Below are 18,995 nucleotides of genomic sequence, written 5' to 3' on the forward strand. Positions count from 1 at the left end.
AATACAGAATTTAAACTGACAGTTCAGATGATTTGTGAAGAAGATCAAAACCTTGGAAGTGAATTCTGCTAAGTTTCACTGGACAATTCAAACCACTGCGAAGTGTGAACGAGCAAGAGCGAAACATGATTGGGGCAAAAGTCACAGCTGCTTCGTTACTGCTGCTGTCGCCGTGCGGCCAGCAGTTAAGTCATGGTTTGGCTTTAGTGTCCAGACCTGACCCCGTGGTATCTCACTCCAGACAAACCACAAGTTCACATGGCTAACATGGTTAATATTGAAGCTTCCAAACGCCACTTCCTGGAGGATAGGGAGAACGGAAGTGTGCAAGTTCAAGGCTTGCTGTGGCTTACTCCTGCTTGTAAATGTCATTCTAAATTAGCAGTTAGCCTGTGGCTTTCTGAATGCCACTGGGACACCAGCTCCCATCATCCTTAACCAGCACAGTCAGTGGGCCAGGGTAATAGAAGTTATAGTCTAACACCATCTAGGGCCAGCTAGGGCCAGCTAGGTTAGCTATCCTTGGCTTTATATTAACAAAGCTGCGTTAATATGGCTAGAGAGAGTTACAAGACTGGAAGAAATCCAGTGCAGTCTCCATTCAGAACTCCACCCCCCCCCATGTTCAGAAATGTCTCTGTGGACTAGAATGCTGGGAGGGGGCAGGTGAAGAGGAGAAGAAAGGAAGCAGCCTCTGGTGATGGTGCTTAGGGAAAGCAATGGTTTCTATCTTCCCACAGTGGCAGTCAGCCTGCCTGGAACAAACTACCCACCTGGGTCCTGCCCTCACTGTTTGCAGGAGAAGAAAGCAGCACAGATCCCTGTTGTGTATATTGTGTTTCATAAGCTACCCTGAGGATTCTTTTTTAAGTTGCAAGACAGAGTGAAAATAACCTAAATAGCCATTGCAATGGTTTTGTACTAGACCTAGTTAGAAATTGTTGTCAAGCACACAGCAGTTGGCGTTGAACCACAGACTCCATTCCTTGCCGAGAACACAGAGAGAAGCTCTTATGACTATGAGACTTCCCCCAGTTCTATGGACAATAACCGTAGTTTATAACAAGATATTGCTCAAGTAACCATTGCTGCCACCATTCCTGTGGATAGAAGGCTTTTCAAAAATTCCCTGTATGTATATTAGTATCCCACTTTTTAAGTCATTCCAATTCAGTAAACGAAGGCTTCATCACTGACCAAATGTGCTTTTAACCAAGAGTTTCAACATGCAATACTTCTAAAGCATCTAGTAAACATTTCCTGCTTTGATGTTTATTAATCCTCCAGGGATCACATTAGCAGTTCCACTGGGGTTCTGCCATAGCATGCAAGAGCAAAAACACAAAAGTTGTTTATTTAAGTGCTCTTAGAAACTAAGAGGTTACATGGTGTCCCATCTCCAACCAAGAATGTCAACATCCTTTTAAACCTTTCATTCTTTCTAGCTAGGAGACCAAGATGATTTTTTACTCACAAGCTGAAGAAAGTATACTATGAACAAGGACTAGTAACTAAATGTATTCTTCACTAGAAGCTCAAGATAAGAAAAAAAAGGCTGCAATCCATGTATTATGCTCAAGCCGCCACAAGAAGCAAATGGAACAGATGGTGTCTGTGCCATGGGGAATGTAAGGGAGACTACAATCCTCAAACCACTTATTTCAGAAGCAATCCAACAGATACAGTGCGACTAATCTGAATTAAGTGCCTTGAGGATGTGGCAGCTGCAATATTATTGGCTTTTTTCTTCTTCTTCTTTAACAGAAATGGGAAAAAGACATAAAGAGCACCAGAAACGATATCTGCAAAGAGAACGTGCACAGAAGTTAACAAAATTGTTTTTCTGGATTGATATTTGATCTTCTTGTCAGCTAAATAAACACAATGCTGAGTCTGAAGTATGATGCAGTTAGGCCAAAGTAATGATGAATCCTGTTTGACCTACATGACATGTCTAATTTGAGTATCAGGTCACTCTGCACCACTGACAAGACAAGCCTTTGTCAAACAGCTGTTAAGATCAAAGAACTAGGCTATTACTACTCAGAGTTCATGGAACTGATCCAAATACCATCTGAAGTATACATAGCTAGAAGAAGCAACTTTTGAAGTTTGGACTACTCATATTTAAGAAGCTTATTTTACTTCCAATACATTTGTTTTACTCCTACTTCACTGACCACGGGAAGGTCACTCCAAGTCCACAGTAGACATGGGATATGAATCCAGGTCTTCCAGATCAAAGAAATAACTCTATGCATTCCAGGTACCATACTTTTATGTAAACAATGGCCCAACAAATTGCTAATTACAAACAGCCACTGTTGCCAGTCTTGGCAAAAATGGGAGAGGGAATCAGGAAATCCCACTAAACCAGCAAAAAATGTGTCTAGAAGTTGAGCCTTAATATATATATTCTTTCAAGACTTATCTATTGCTGGATCTCGCCTATAGTGCTCATAACTAGCTAACAAAGGTCTACAATTTTTAGTTGGTCAGCTAACATTACTGACTATGGAGCCATACTCCCTTTCTCAGTTGTGAGCACAGATCAGTCCAGAAAGATTTCTTGTGGGTACACAGAGAAATCCCTGAAGACCTATATATAGCAGGAATGGCATCCGTGTGTGCACTGCTCCATTTGCTAGCACTGTGACAGTACTCCAGCCATCCAGTCACTCATAGTTGTTGAAGACAGCTGGTTAATAACTGCACACACAACATCATTTTTTGTCAACAACACACCCTCCATTAAAGAGATTCGAAGTGAAGAATCCACACAGCAATTTGTGCTTCCAGTGTCTTGGTAGAGGCCAGTTCACATGACTTGTTTAACATATAAAAGTCTCTACAGAACAAATGTGTAGTTGTGTGCAACTAGGCTTTAACCCATGTAGCTGTAGCATTGCAGAACTCATTGAAGAAGACCGCAAAGTAAACATGCCAACTCCATGGTCTCTGTTGTGGTGACAAATTTTTCACAATCAGCAGAACATACAACTCGCAGTTCTTAGGGTTATATAAAAAGGATGGCAATCAATACACATCCTTTTGGCAAGAATCAGACAGACAAAAATCAAATTCTCCAACAGAAGCTAGAATAAAGAGAACACCAAAAGTGAAACATGTAGTATCCAACTGAGTGAGGAGAATCTTGTCATCTTCGTAACAGTGCACAAAGGAAACTGCTTAATTTTATCTTCCTCTTTAAGATAAGCATTGGAAAGTTTGCCATCTCTAGACCATTAAAATGCAAACAGATACTTGCAGAACTCCACATTTAAGTACATCACCTAACTTAGCATTCAGATTGAAAAAGTGAAGGTGATTCTCAAAACTATGATTTCAGAAACTCAGTGTGGCAGAGTGGCTCAACAGTCTTTATATATTCTTGACCCCTGAAGTACACTTGAATTAAATGCTAGCAATAGCAAATGCTGACAGCTGTGAACTAATGAGCCAAGAATGATCAAACCTCTCCAAGAACCTACACCTCAGAAAACAAGACAGATAGAATGGCATAATAGGGTTATCAGACAGGTATAAATCGAGTACAGGTAGTTTGCCGGCAATTATGTTGCTTGGTGAGGCCGATTCAAACATGGGTTAGGAGGCAGAACAATTACTAATACTGGAATTTGAACTGAAACCAAAGCTTTGCATATGCTTAGGATTTGTAGCAACAATTGCAACAAACATCCATGTGTTTAGGAAAACATAATACAGAACACGCAGAATAAGTAAAGAAACCATACCAAACTTGGATCAATAAAAATAAGAGCTTCCCCCTCTCCCCTCACAAAATAGATGAAAGCACCAATAGCAGTAAGCTTTCCTCTGCAGCTCTCATCAAAAGTCTCAGTGCTTCAGATCTTAAACTTGTTGCTGTATAGTGGAGCACAAAGCATTGCCAAATTAAAATAAGTGAGTTTATATTCAAGTAGGTTTCTCAGTGCTGTTCAGCTCTAACCGCTAGTAAAGACAACTTCAATCATCATGAATTTTCTATCACTTCCACATAGGTAAAAGGTAAAGGACAACGGACAGTTAAGTCCAGCCAAAGGCAACTATGGGGAGCAGCGCTCATCTTTCTTTTCAGGCTGAGGGAGCCAGCGCTCATCCACAAACAGCTTTTCTGAGTCATGTGGCCAGCATGGCTTAACCCCCTCTGGCACAATGGAACACCGTGACGGAAACCAGAGCACACGGAAACACCGTTTACCTTCCCACCACAGTGGTACCTATTTATCTACTCACAATATTATGCTTTCAAACTTCTAGGTTGGCAGAAGCTAGGACAGAGCAACAGGAGCTCACCCCATCACACAGATTCGAACCACTGACTTTTGGATTGGCAAGCCAAAGAGGTTCAGTGGTTTAGATCAGTGTTCCCCAACCTTGGGCCTCCAGCTGTTTTTGGACTACAATTCCCATCATCCTTGACCACTGGTCTTGCTAGCGAGGGATGATGGGAGTTGTAGTCCAAAAACAGCTGGAGGCCCAAGGTTGGGGAACACTGGTTTAGCTCACAGCGCCACCTGCGTCCCCCCACCACTTCCACATACCATAAAGCATGCATGCAAGTTGGGAATTAATCCCAAGTTTAAAAATAAATAAATCACGAAGAGCAGCAATTCATCTATTCATCTACCAAGTTCATGAATCTGTTTAACATAGATTAAATATTTAATGGACCAACTTCGACATAGGTATTTTCAGGTCTTTCTTCCAGCCGGAACTCACTGGAACTCAGTTCCGGTCCCTCTCGGGTGGGTGCAATTGGCATTATAAGAAAACAAGGGAGGCATTCATGGTGAGTTCCAACACCTCTTTTTCTAGGAAAATAGTACTTTTCATATCAAACCAGCAAATGCAGACTTTTTCATATAAGAGATGAGCTTGCTACTGAATTTGTTTTTCCTGAGGAAAAAGGAACACTCAAGTTCTCCTTTATAGATATCAACTTCAAGTGCTTCTCAGCACCTTATAGCAGGCTGCAGCTCTTCTGTTATCCCTCCCTGACCATTGACCTTCCTGGCTGTGGATGATGATGAAGCTGGGGTCCAACAACACCTGGAAGGCCACAGGTTTCTAATTCGTTCAAGATAAATTACTTGCCTCTGTGGACTAATACCTAGAAGCTTCCAAGTTCCTTCCATTATGCCGAAATGCAAAGAGACCTGCCACATGCAACTGAGGGAAGGTGCTACTGTATTTAAAAAGTGAAAATACTCACCACTGAACAAACAGAGCAATAATAAGAGGAAGTAATGGTTAAGTGAAGTGACTTGCTTCAGTTGCTCTCACAACTTGGTATTACATTTTTCCTCTTGCAGAACCACTGCCACCAGATTCATACTTTTCATATTAATGGAAGGTATTACCAAAAAATACATTCTACAGCGCATTAGAGAATGCAACCAAAAGACGGATTTCCTGGTTAACAGCATACACCAATTATAGCTAATGATAGCTAAGGCATGTGTACATATGGCATTTTACATACTAATGCATCTGCTTCAATCATGTGCTAGAAATCAGCAGCATTAGCTATTATGACAGCCATTTTTCATTTCAGTATCCTACTGCCTTACTACTTAGCCACTCTGGGAATATAAATTTATGCTGAAGTTGTATAATATAAGGGATGGAAAATAAGCTTAATTCTTCAACCTGTAAGATCCTATCGCCATTAATAGTTTTGAAGTTAAGAACCTATTTTGTTGAATTGTAACCTGGCTCTAACCTTGGAATTTTGGTGCATAGTAGCTTTTAGCAGTTTTTAACCACTCTGATTTGGAATCCAAGTGATGTCATCTTATCTTAGGGGAAGAGATTGTCTTCTAGAAGGCACCTGTAATGCTAAACCAGACTATGGCAAAGAGAAGATTGTAGCTGCTTTGTTCCTCCTGTGTTGCCATTGCTGCACTGAAGTGAAATAAACTGGGGTTTCCTCAGGAACTCGCCCATTCATGCTAAACCATGGTTTGGCTTAGCTTTACATATGAACCAGCTCATAGTCATGGGGGCTGATTGCTATAACACTAAACCAACATACAAGGGGTCCTGTGTCTCCAAGAGTGCAATTAACTTAAAGGCATATTGAGTACTTTCATCTTGCCTGCATTCAATCTGCTCAACTGAAAAGCATTTTGGGGAAGTGACTGCATATTATCTAGCAAGCCCATCAGTCCTAATAATTATGCTGCTGATGCTACTGTAAACAGTCTTGAGAAAGTTTGCCAAGAAAAAGCAGATGATTCAGGGGTGGGGGGCAATGAAAGACTGCGTACCTCTAACCAGAAAGAAAATCATAAAGTGAAAAAAGTATTAACTGTAAAGAAATGAATTAAGTTGGGGGGCTTGCCATATGCTTTAATAACAAGCTAACTTACTCCGGAGTGATGTGCTCTAAGGCAACACAAAGACAACCTTTTTATATGTGCTTTGCCACCAGTTCCAACCACTCAACAATGGTGATACAAGATTTGCAATAATATAATCAGCATAGAAACACAACTTGCAGCTCAGCTTAAACAATAACAAATGCACAAATAATGGTTGCATATGCACTTCATGGTACCTCGAAAACCAATGTCTTACAATGCATGGGCAAAATCTTTGCCCCTCTCAGCTTATGCCGGGAGGAAACAAAACATGATCCGTGGACTTAGCATTTACACCCAAAACAGAGATAGTAGATTGTTTTGCACCCAACAAACCCTGATCAGTAAGCCAAGAGCAAACATTGGCTAGAGTTCATGGTTTGTTGGGTACAAAACAATGCCCAATCCTCATTTCGGGTGGAAATGCTAAGCCAGGGATCATGCTTTGTTTCCTTCCCAATGTGAGTGGGAAGGAGCAAAAGAGCCCTTTTGGGCACATACATAGTAAACAGCTAACAAAAGGTTTACTGTGGTGTGTCAATGGTACCACTGTCGCTGACAGTGACGGGATGGTCTTTGCATTTTCTTTGGCCATCACAAGGTGCATTACATGGTTATATTGGCAAATCTATAGCTTACGTCTCGATACAAGTCAAGTGTCAAGTCTTACTTGTAATCAACAGATTTTAGGAGTATCCACACAGTATCAAGAGTGCCACCAAGAGAATGCTCAGATCAAGCCAGCCTGCAGCTAATTATACAGACTCCACTTCCGAGATGGTTGTACTTACAGTTCCAGAAAACACCACAAAACCCTGAACAGGTTCAGAGAAGATACAGCAATTCCAAAAAGACAAAGGACTGCCTACTAGGGAAAATCATGTTAACTGAACCTGATGTTGCCCCAAAGGAAGCAGATGTGGATACTGATTTACCCCACAAAAAGGGATGGGAATCTTGATACTATTAATGAAGTAGCAGTTGTCTAGCAAATGTACTATGTTGGTGATATGGAAAATATTACCTTTCTATTTACAACAGCTGTGGCAAGTGGGTGGGTGGGCTGCTGGTGGTGGTGAACTGGCAGACAATTGGCTGCGGCGAGGTATGCGATCAGCAGTGGCGGGCAGGCGGGTGAGCGATTGGCGGAAGTGACCTTCCCCCACCCTCCAAAAAAGCTAAACAACTTAATTTCTTAATTTTGGGTTAAAAAAAGGGGGGTTGTCTTATACACGGGGGTGTCTTATACATGGAAAAATATGGTATTCAAAGAAAAATCCTCACAAAACATCCTCCAACAGTAACAAGGTTACTAGACATCAGCTCAGTGTTTTCTCAAAGTCTGCTAATACTGGGTTGGGAAGGGCAAAAAGTAAAGATACACATGGAAGTTAACCATCAGCTCTGCAGGTGAAAGTTCAGAACACCTTGAATACAGTGGTGCCACTACATCCTAAAGCTGCCAAGTATATATGGCATGAGGCATTATCACCTGTGCTAAAAGAAGAGCAAGGCATCAGACTATCTAAAGCCATACAGAGCAGCATCATTAGAAGAGAACAAACAGCTCTTCTTTTCTATCAGGTTGGAAGATAGAAAGTTATCCCAGAGATCCAATATAGACAACCCTCTCTTATCTTTTAGGGAGTTGGACAACGTAGGAAGGCAGGCACCACAGGGCTCATGATCTTATTTTTGCACTACCATCCCTCCAAGATGCCCTGTATCCATTTGGACTCATTCTATATTTAAAGAACCACTGCCATTCACGAATATTTTAGGAATTTGTGTTATTCTCCTATAAGGTCAAACATCTTGCAAGTTCCTTTACTTAGTAAGAAGAGTGGATCTGGTTCTTGTAAATGAGTCACATTTTAGAAAGAGAGAGATAGTCTGATCTGCCTACTTAAGATGTCCTATGGGTTTGCAGATGCTACCACAGTAACTATAGCAACTGCTGGTTTGAATAGTTTGTGTTAAATGTTTAAAGTGCAATCTTTCAACTTTTTCCATCATGTTATCTGCTCTAAGTATAAAATGCGTAACCTTTAGTGCTGTAGCTTTCCCTCAAACATGAAGCCCATTTATGTAATGCCAAACCATCTTAATCAAGCAGGTGGTTACCACTCAACAAAGATTGGCCTTTGTACCAGAGGGCTGGAAAACAGCAAATGTGACACTAGTTTTTAAAGATTAGAGGACCAGAATCCAGGAAGGTGCAGGTCAATTTGCTTAATATCTGTTTCGGGTAGATTGGGGACTATGTTAAAGATAACATGAATTGTGATATAGCCAAGCCTACACAAGAATTAGTCTTAACGAAAAAGAATCAACATGGCTTCTGCAAAGGCAAGTCCTGTCTTATGAACATTTTAGCATTTTTGGGGAGTGTGTCAGGCATATGGACAGGTGTGAGCCAGTGGACATCGCATACTTAAATTTGAGAGAAGCTCTCAAAGGCTCCTGAAGAAACTTGGCATTCATAGGATAAGAGAACAAGTCCTCCTATGGACTGATAACTCGTATCTCAAGTTAGGGTGAGCAGCAAAGTGACCCAAGTTTGCAAACACCACCAAATTATTCAGAGTGGCAGCAGAAAGGGATTCAAGGGCTCCCTTTCGGAGCTCTCGGCAAACTGAGTGAATTGGGCAATAAATTGGCAGGTATTGTAGAATGCATTGACTTATTATATCTTACCTGACATCTTAACTGTGTCTTCAGTGTTCTATTATGACTGACAGTTAGCATTACTAAATGTATCCACATAATGCATCGAATGATTTCAACCCTGTTTTGGATGGCCCAGCTTTTATGATATTGGCAGTCACTGCAATAGCTTTTAGAAATTCAGAACAAGCCAGTCCTAGAGTTCTACACATCGGATTTCCATTGAGAAGAATGCAAATCAGATCTATAGCCCCGTAATCTAGCCAAGATGGCACAGCATGAGAGAAGATCCTCCTACAATTTGGCTTGAAAGACGTATTTTTTTCCATTAAGAATGTAAAAAGAGCCTTCTGGATCAGGCCAGTGGCTCATCTCACCCAGCTGCATCATGTTGTCACAGTGGCCAACCAGATGCCTGTGGGAAGCTGGCAAGCAGGATCCGAGTGCAAGAGCCTTCTCCCTTCCCGTGGTTTCCTGCAATTTGCTTATAACTTTCAACCATGGAGGCAGAGCATAGCCATTATGGGTAGGTAATAGCCAACAATAGCCTAATCCTTCATGGATTTGTCTAATCCTCTTGTAAAGCCATCCAAGTTGGTGGCCATCACTGCCTCCTGTGGGAGCAAATTCCAAAGTTTAACTATGTGCTGCATTATTATTTTTTTTGGTCTCTTCTGCATCCTCCAATGTCCAGCTTCATTGGATGTCCATGAATTCTAATGTTATGAGACTTTCCCCTATCTACTTTCTCCACACCAGGCATAATTTTATATACCTCTACTTCTTAATTGCCTTTCCTCTAAACTAAAATGCCCAAATGCTGCCACCTCTCCTCACAGGGGAGCTGTTCCACCCCCTTGATCAGTTTTCTCACTCAGTTAAGTCAGAGCACTTTGAAGATTGTAGGATGCTTGCATTTCCTCACATTTTCAGGGCTAAACCCAAAGTTAGTCAACAGGTAGGCTGACTGGGGTTTTATGGGAAAGCAGCAGGTAAGTCACATTGTGCCAGAGTTGCACTAAGTACTCCAAAGCCTTGGTCTCAAATAGCAGGGACAGTCTATGCATTACATGGAGGACTTCCTGATCCTGAATGGGGTAACTGCCCCTGAAGGAGCACATGTCCATGGAGGCGCAGGTTAATTCTGTGTCCAGGGCAGCTGTTTACCAGCTCCATCTGGTACGCAGGCTGAGACCTACCTGCCCGCGGACTGTCTTGCCAGAGTGGTGCATGCTCTGGTTATCTCCTGCTTGGACTACTGCAATGCGCTCTACGTGGGGCTACCTTTGAAGGTGACTCAGAAACTGCAATTAATCCAGAATACGGCAGCTAGACTGGTGACTGGGAGTGGCTGCGGAGAACACTGGTCCTGAAAGATCTTCATTGGCTCCCAGTATGTTTCCAAGCACAATTCAAAGTGTTGGTGCTGACCTCTAAAGCCCTAAACGGCCTCGGTCCTGTATACCTGAAGGAGCATCTCCACCCCCATCATCCAGCCCGGACACTGAGGTCCAGCGCCGAGGGCCTTCTGGCGGTTCCCTCAGTGCGAGAAGTGAGGTTACATGGAACCAGGCAGAGGGCCTTCTCGGTAGTGGCGCCCGCCCTGTGGAACGGCCTCCCAGCAGATGTCAAGGAAATAAACAACTATTTTACTTTTAAAAGACAACTGAAGGCGGCCCTGTGTTTTAATGTGTGATGCTGTATTGTTTTTAATATTCGGTTGGAAGCCGCCTAGAGTGGCTGCGGAAACTCAGCCAGATGGGCGGGGTATAAATAATAAATTATTATACATAACATTTCACTTTATAGATGGCTCCATTCTCCATCCCACCCCCAGGTGGGGCTGGCAAGAGTGAGGCCTAAGGGCTTAAGACATAGCATTACTGGGAAAGGTAGAACAGGAATCTGGTCCACCCCATTCTCCAGCATTACAAACCTGGGGCCACATAAAACCCTCAAACCAAAGCAAAGAGCCAACCTAAAAGTTAGGTCTACCTACACTATGTTACAAATGAATTCTAACCTTTTTCATTCTTATATTCAAGTTTGAAGCCAAGGCTGTTTTCATAGTCTCCTAAAAATAAAAGTCTATTAGTGATGCTGTCAGCATCTGAAATTAATGGGCTTGGAACAAAAGATTATCTATCTTGTAATGCCCAGCTGTATTCTGAGGAAAGCATCCTTACCCTGAAATTCTTCTTCTTGCTCAAAATGGAAAGTCAATATTGTTTTGGCCTTGTGCCAATCTGCACTTGCATGATCTGCATATCTATCAGGCTAGGTGCTCCATGAGCTAGTAGTAGCTGCTGGTGAAAGCTCAGAAGCTTATTTTAAGCACTCACTGCTCAAGTGTTGGAGTGTGTGTGGGTAAATTACAAATTACTTTTGCTCGGAGCCATTTGGTCAAGCATTTCTAAGCAGAAAAGTTAGCTCTACCCCCAAGAGATTACAGCATGAAAATGTGATCATACCAGTGCTAGTAAATATATATATATATATATTAAAAAAGGCAAAAACTAATTGACTAGCAACAATAGCACTATATGTTTAAGAAGTTGCTGTTTTTTGTTTTTGAAAATGAAGGCAAAGAAGAGTTTTCTATTATATGGTCCTTACTCATGGGGAAAGCTGCTTGTTAGAAACACTGTTCACAAAAGCTTTTTCATTCCCAGACAAGAAATTCCACAGATGTTCACCATGATATGAAAAAGGATCGTGGGGATTATAAAAATGTTGCAATCAGTTCTTAGCAAGGGCAGAAGAGACTCTACTCTACCCACTTTCCAAGTAGCTATATTCTGTGCCAAATGGGATGAGTGAGAGGACTCCTCTCCACCCAAGATACTCTGCACAGGTTCCAAGGAAGCTGTAGACAAACACAGAACACAGTTATGTACTATTCAAATGGCGAATGCATTCCTACCACTCCTAGCATTTACGGTACTTTCCCTTATGCCCAGGACTAGACAAAGATGCAGGAATCTAACAATACCTACAAAAGGTATAGAATCTGTAGGTGTGGGGAGACGAGCCATAACATATTTGCCCAAGGTTGGCATCTAAAAATATATAAAGCTCAAACTGGCTTAGGAATTTGAAATATATTTTTCCAGCATTGCCTAGAATGCTTTGGTCATTTAAAAGAACGGCCATTCCGACACATGCACTTACAAAATAAGAGTACTTAAAACCGTATTTTCTTTTCTTCTACAAGTTTAGTTAAGAGCATGTTTCTGCAATTTCTTTAATTCTACACATACTCTGGTTTTTCTTCAGATTTTACACTTTTCACACTTTAATTCTACACTTGTGGTTTCAATGTATTCAGTATGACTTCAACATTAGTATCTTACAAAAGCTGCTCAGTCTGGTAGAGTTTAAAAAGAAGTTAAAGCTATGAGGGAGACAACCTAACGATTGCTAATCTTTATTCATGACTTTTAAATTCCTTTTTCAAATTAACTTACCTTATCTTTTACAAGTCTAGCCCCATGGCCCCTTTCTTACCAGATCAGGCTGCTTCTAAGTTAACACATGTCCCAAGTAGTCTATTAAGTTATGTATTTAGAAGTACTGCATCTAGAAAAATTATTTTGCCACTGTAAGACTTGAAGTTAAAAAACATGGTGAAAATTCTGCACTAAAAGTTACAGTTCAACATATCCTGCAGCTTCTCATCCTACAAGACAAATCTGTTACAATTATGTTAATGTCAAAATCATCAACTCATGGCATTTACTACCGCAATGAATAGAAAACAAGTCTGATTACATTATCAATTATTCTGAGATAACCCCTGAACTTGCCTTCATCTCTTGAAGATGTAAACAAATCAGAGGTTAAAAGAGAACTGAAGAGTCAACAACCCATCTCTCTCATTTATCATAGGGCGGACGCCACAGGTGATGCATGACTTTCACAGTTCCACAAACCCAAGCCTAGATTGCTACCAAGGGTCTGTGGCTCAGAAGTGTGAAATTATTTCTTGTATACAAAAGAGGTTCTTGGGTGATGAGTCCTAGGACAGTGACCGAAGATGGACACATATGTGTAAATATACCCACATGCAATGCTCAGAGGCTGTGCTTGGTTTTCATATTTTAAGATAAAGTTTTCACATAGAATCACTCTTCCTTGGATGAAAAGCTCTCGTTAAAATGATCTTCACTTGCTGTTTGGGGAAATATGAAGACGGAGGGCCATTACACAGTTTAGCACAACTTCCAAAATATCTGGTTGCCAAGAATAAGTCTGAGAAATGAGAAGTCTAGTAACACTGCTTCAGGAGACTTGTTAGCCAACTTCCCCCTAACACAGATATGTTTCCCAAGAAAGATAGTATTATGCTGTTTCTGGATAAAGAGGATGATTAGTCACCAAACCACAAACCTTACCTCAAGATGCAGCATAGCACCACTGCAATAGAACAGAGTGAATAGCTATGAAAGTTATCATTAACATCTTAAAGTTGCATACAAACCTGCACTTGTGCAAAGGGCAATGCCTGTGCAGTGGTGGATATTTCCCATATATGTACAACAATGCATTTGCAAAACAATTCTCAACGACACAAATGTATTTGCAAAACAATGCACTTTTCAAGAAAGAGAGGGGAAGTGTGTAGGCAGCAGAGAGGATTTGGAAGTAGCTAGGTTTGAAGATCAAAAGGCAGCCTGATTTAGCTTCTGGTGAAAGCTGCCAATATAGGCACACAAGTTCAGTGGGAGAAATTCACGGTCAGTTTGTTTTAAATAACTGCAGTAACTGAAAGTAACAAGATGGCAAAGGTTTCTGTCCAAGCAAAGTAGGGAGAGTCAGCAAATTGCAAATATCAGAAGTTCACAGAACGTAGTGCAGATTGTGCTGCTCCCCCCCCCTTCCTCAAGCTCAAAGGCAGTTTGCAGCAGCACCTTGAACCGAAAACCTTGCAGGTCTCGTCTGAACACACTTGCATAACTGAAGTATCACCACTTTAACCAGGTGAACACAACCCTAACAAGGTAAAACGTTACACATGTTTTTTACTTGACAAGTCAACACCCCTTTCCCTGTTTAAAGCCTTTTATACATAGTGCAATCCAAGCTTCAAGCATCTTAAGTCCTACTACAAAGTACAGCTTAGAACAGCCAACATTGAAACCAGACATGCGTAGCCATCAGAACTAGTTATTTTCAAAGCTTGCTCATAAATAATATTTGGCTGAAGTCACCAGGTCCTATCATTGCCAATATTCAAGCTGATATGCTACAACTCTGCCAAAAGCCAGCAGCCAAGTCTCACATTTCTGTTCTCCTTGATCTGATCAGATCAACACGGCACAGGTAGAAGCGCCGCTACCAACAGAGAAGCAGAACACTGCAGTACTCCAAGGCAGCAGCATGCCTCTAGCTTCCTTGCCGTAGCAGTGTTTTATCTCAGACATCATTAATCGTCCTGCCTCCCAGCTACACAATACCGATTATGTTGGGGGGGGGGTTGGGGGGGAGATGGTTTGCTGTGCATGTATAACAGATCCCAGCACTTCTGCAGCCTGACATATTTTTTTACCACTACTCAGCAAAATGCATCCAACCTGGACAGCAGCAAAGCCATTAGCCCAGTGGCAAAACACACACAGCTCCTACCATTAATCTAACGCTGCCCAACTGTCAACCATCCCCAAGATGCACTTAAATAAGAGTAGTGTTTCTTCAGCAGATTCCCACCCCCAAGCCTATTTCAGGGCAAGAAGTACAATCAGCTAGCACAGTGAATATAAGAACGGTATTGCTTTGAGGTCCATTTAGTTGCCACAGCAAATAGCGATAGCAGCTACCAAGTACTGGGATGCCCATAGCCCTATACACAAGGTTGTGTGTGCATACAACAGAGAAAGGTGCACAAAGAGAAAAGAATATAAGGCAGGGTGTACCCATGGCTTTTGCCACCCCAAGGGCAGTACGCCTCTGAACTCAAGTGCCCAAGGGCACATTCCTACCCCACAGGCAGAGAAGCACATTGCCTACCCCACAGGTGAAGACATTTCATCTTTCCCCTTTCTAACTACACTAGCCAGTCCCCTTCCTCACTAGGAGCTACTGGAAGGAATCCCCTATAAAACAGAGAAAGGGGGTGGGAGAGATGGGTGGATTAAAAAGAGAAAGTGTGCATATGGGGGGGGTGTTGCAAGTACGTACTCCCTTTCAGGACTGCTGAAGGGGGAGGGAGATAGAGCTATGGGGAAGGTACTGATCCGGAGTTTGGGGAGCGAGGGGGCACAGAGAGAGGCCCCGCATTGACAGGAGGAGGAGGAAGGAGGAGAGGGGTGGAGGGAGGAGGCGGAGGTTGCGGCGGAGACGAAGGGGCCTCCGCCGGGCCAGCAAAGCAACCACCCCCCGCCCCAGGAAGCGCCGGCTCTTACCGAGTGGTTCACCCCCCACATGAGGACGCTGAGCAGCGGGTCGCTGGCCCGGAAGAGCTTGACTTTCTGGGCCACGAAATGCTTCTTCTTGGTCTTGGTCTTGCTGGCCATAACGGACACGATGTTGCCCGGGGCCGCCATGGGAGACGCCGAGGAAGCAGACGCGAGAGGAGCAGGGCAGAGAAGGAGGGACGGCGATGCTCCCGCCGCCGACACAGGAGGAGGTGGAGCAGGGACCGGCAGGGCCGGGAGGAGAGACGGAGCACGGCTGTGGCTGCGCGGCGGGCGCTAGCGCGGTTGCGGCAGGAGGGAAGCGGCGGGCTCGTCCCTGGCGCTGCTGCTGCTGGTGCCGCAGCTGCTGCTGCTGCTGCTGCTGCTACCGCCGCGAGACGCTGCCAAGCGCATCCTGGCCGGGCCGCCTGCGCCGCCGCCGCTCGATGAAATGGCCCCGCGCGCCGCCTCCTCAGGCCCCGCCCTCTACCCTCCTACGGGGGGGGGAGGCCGCCGCCGCCGCCGCCACTGCCTCCAGCCCACTCCTTTGGCCCCGCCCACAGAAGCATCGCGCTCCCAGCGGCGGAGTTGCGAGGCGAGGTTGCGGCCGAGCCAAGGCTTCTTGCCTACTAAGGAGCATGCGCGGCACTTCTGGGCATGCGCGGCGGCCGAATGTGAAGCCGCCTTTCCCCCTTTTTCACCAACTCCTTTCCCCCCTTTTTGCCCGACGCCTCGTTCCGAGCGTCCTTCTGCTAACTTGAGACAAGTTGGTTGGATTGTAGGTGGCGGGGCAGTGGCTGGTTAAAGTCTCTCCTGACGAGCAATGGAAAACCGGTGTTGGTTGGTGGGTTCTCCCGGTTTTTAAATTGTTCCGACGACACGTTTTGCTGTTGTAAACTGCTTTCGAGATTTTGTTTTCATGGGAGATAGGTCTGGGTCCGGGAAAATGATCGGATAAATGGTCTTCTGCTTCTCATCCCGATTATCACATCAAGTAGGTTAGACAAATGTAATTTTAAGTTGTTTTCAATATTGTGTTATAATATGGTTACCAATTTTTTGCAATGAATCTGGGGACACTTTTTTTTTTTTTAAGCTGAGTAGCAACAGGGAGTCAGTAGGGGGGATGGTCAGGCAAAAGACCCTGGGCCCAAGCACACATGCATATTGTATAAAGGTGCAAAGCCCTTCTTTCGCACCCCGTGAAACATAAATGCGCAGAGTTTTTAAAAAACTGGGCAACAGCCGCCCGCCCGCAACTTCTGAGCCTCCCCCAATCAGTCAAAACAAAGGGGGGAAGGGGGCAGGAGATCTATACCGCCGGACATCCCCGGTTCCCCTTCGGCAGTGGTGGCGGTAGCGGCAGTCTGAGCAGCCTGGAGCCAGCCTGGTAGTGCAATTGGCTCTGGCTGGCTTCAGGAGCTGCTTGCTGCCATGGCGCCCGCCATTTTTCCTCACCGGAACATCATATGGGGACTTCCGGTGAGGAAAAACGGCGGGCGCCATGGCAGCGAGCAGCTCCTGAAATCAGCCAGAGCCAACTGCGCTACCAGGCTAGCTCCAGGCCGCTGAGGCTGCCGCTGCCACATTTCCTGGGGACAGATTTGCAAATCCGGGGGCTGTCCCTGGAACCCAGGGACATCTGGTAAACCTATGTCATAATGCAACCCGTCCTGGGACTCTAGGGTGAAGGTCAGGTGGGTACATAAGTAAGTAATGTAAGTGAGCACATTAACAAATCTCATTAAAATGCCTTTAAAAATATTAAGTTGCAATCCAACTCTATCCTGGAGAAACCTTAACCTATAACAATTATTTTTATTGCATGGAAATGGAGGCTCTTCTTTTTGAACTACAACCTATCCTGTTCTGCACACTGGGTAGAACAAAATTGGACTTTGAGGCTTTGCTGCCTGAGGCAGAGAAGCAACTGGTGCCTCCTGCCTCCCATGTACCCAAGGCCAGTCAAGTTCTTTTTGGCATCTGATGCAACAAATCTCACAGATACTTGACAAGAAAAATACAATAATAATAAATTATATAACTATCACTTTACTGCCCTCTCGTGACACTCAAAATCAGTTCCCTGAGGCAGCTGCTATGCCTAATAGAAGAGTTGGCTAGAGCAAAGATAGCATTGATACTAAATTTCACTGCACCAGCAGAATGAGATGCTACACTGTTGTAATGAATTTATATTAGAGTTGCAACACAAGTGCTGCTAGCATGCTCTCTGCACTGGTGGGATTCCCCCAATGCAAGGGGGAAATTTTGCAAGGTGGGTGTAGTGGGGAAAGGGCCACATTTATTTAGTTCAAGTCTCATGCTGGCTTGAGTCAGGGCCAAACTACGGTACTTCTGAGGTTAATTATGTGGATGCAATTAACACACAGGTCTTTTGAGCCCAGAGACCACTAGGAAGATTAGCTCTTTATCTCACCTCTTTGAAAATGCTGCCTGCATTTTAGGGCAGTGATGGCTAACCTGTGATGTTGTTGGGACCACAACTCTCACCATTCCCAACTACTAGCCATGTTGGCTGGGGCTTATGGGAGTTGGAGTCCAACAACATCTGGAGGACCACAAGTTCCCCATCCCTGCTTTAAGGGAAGCTTCTTTTCATGCCAGTGGGAGCTTCCTTTGAAATGCAAAGAGCAGCTTCAGAAAGGAGATTTTTCTTGTGACTGGCAAGGAGAGAAATGTGAAAATCACATTTCTTTGGCCCTCACCCTGTGTTGATGGTGTGATCTGTTACATCTGTGAAACCGGTGTTGTAAGTAAAGACACTCCCACTGGAGTTAATGGAGAATCTCATAACCTGATAGAAGGAATGGGGTGCAGAAGGAAGATGAACTGCTGACCTTAGCCCCAAGCTACTATTCTTTGCATGGAGAGAAATGTGTGGGTATCTTGCATCTCTGATGGCCCCAGTCCTCAGCAATGACACCAGCAGGTAAATGCACATAATGTAACCAAACTTGCCCTCAACCATTGTGGAGATCATTTTGCACCCGTTCAGGTTACTGAACATATAAGAGAATATAAGGAAGCAAACAGAAACATTAGATCAAGATTTGAAAAAGGGGGGGAAAGTAGCATGCATAGAGAAAGCTCCACCCGCTGCAGCAGTAGTGCCAGGTAAGGAACTGAAACAGGCACCACCTCATAGAAGAAGAAACTTTATCCCAGGTTTGGAGCAACTGTGGTTGGCTTTTAGCAACGCCAACATCCTTGCGGGAAGAGATACCAATCAGCACGCCGGTCTGAGTCACTAAATTTGGTCTGTGAACACCTAGCAGGCTGAATCAGTGCATTGGTTACCTACAAGAGCACTCAATGACCCCCAAAACGAGGCTGCCCTTTGTTTAACTGGGTTGTTCACGGTTATGGCTGCATGCTGCTTGGCTTTTCCCACTGGATAAAAGCATAAGAAACCAGTAACACTTGCTAGGGTCTTCATCATTGCATCACCTTTGCATTCCGTCCTGAAGAGCTCCTGATTTGGCTAGGTCAGTGCACTTTCCCATGTTAAAAATGAGCTCCCACATCC

General features: G+C 43.9%; 1 protein-coding gene across 6 annotated transcripts in view; it reads right to left on the reverse strand.

Moving 5' to 3' along the window:
- The window catches only part of PIP4K2A (phosphatidylinositol-5-phosphate 4-kinase type 2 alpha), a 177,861-nt gene that overhangs the window by 45,870 nt on the left and 112,996 nt on the right, over positions 1-18,995 (reverse strand). Inside the window, exon 1 of one of the 6 annotated variants that reach the window (XM_083579938.1) lies at positions 15,455-16,093. The exons of the other annotated variants lie outside the window; for them this stretch is intronic. Coding sequence (XP_083436064.1) covers positions 15,455-15,595 — 141 coding nt within the window. The 5' untranslated portion in view covers positions 15,596-16,093. Of the gene's footprint in view, positions 1-15,454; positions 16,094-18,995 lie in introns of those variants that run through there. 6 annotated transcript variants of the gene reach the window in all.

The sequence above is a fragment of the Podarcis filfolensis genome, assembly GCF_964270895.1.
Source record: "Podarcis filfolensis genome assembly, chromosome: 12".
Lineage (NCBI taxonomy): Eukaryota > Metazoa > Chordata > Lepidosauria > Squamata > Lacertidae > Podarcis > Podarcis filfolensis.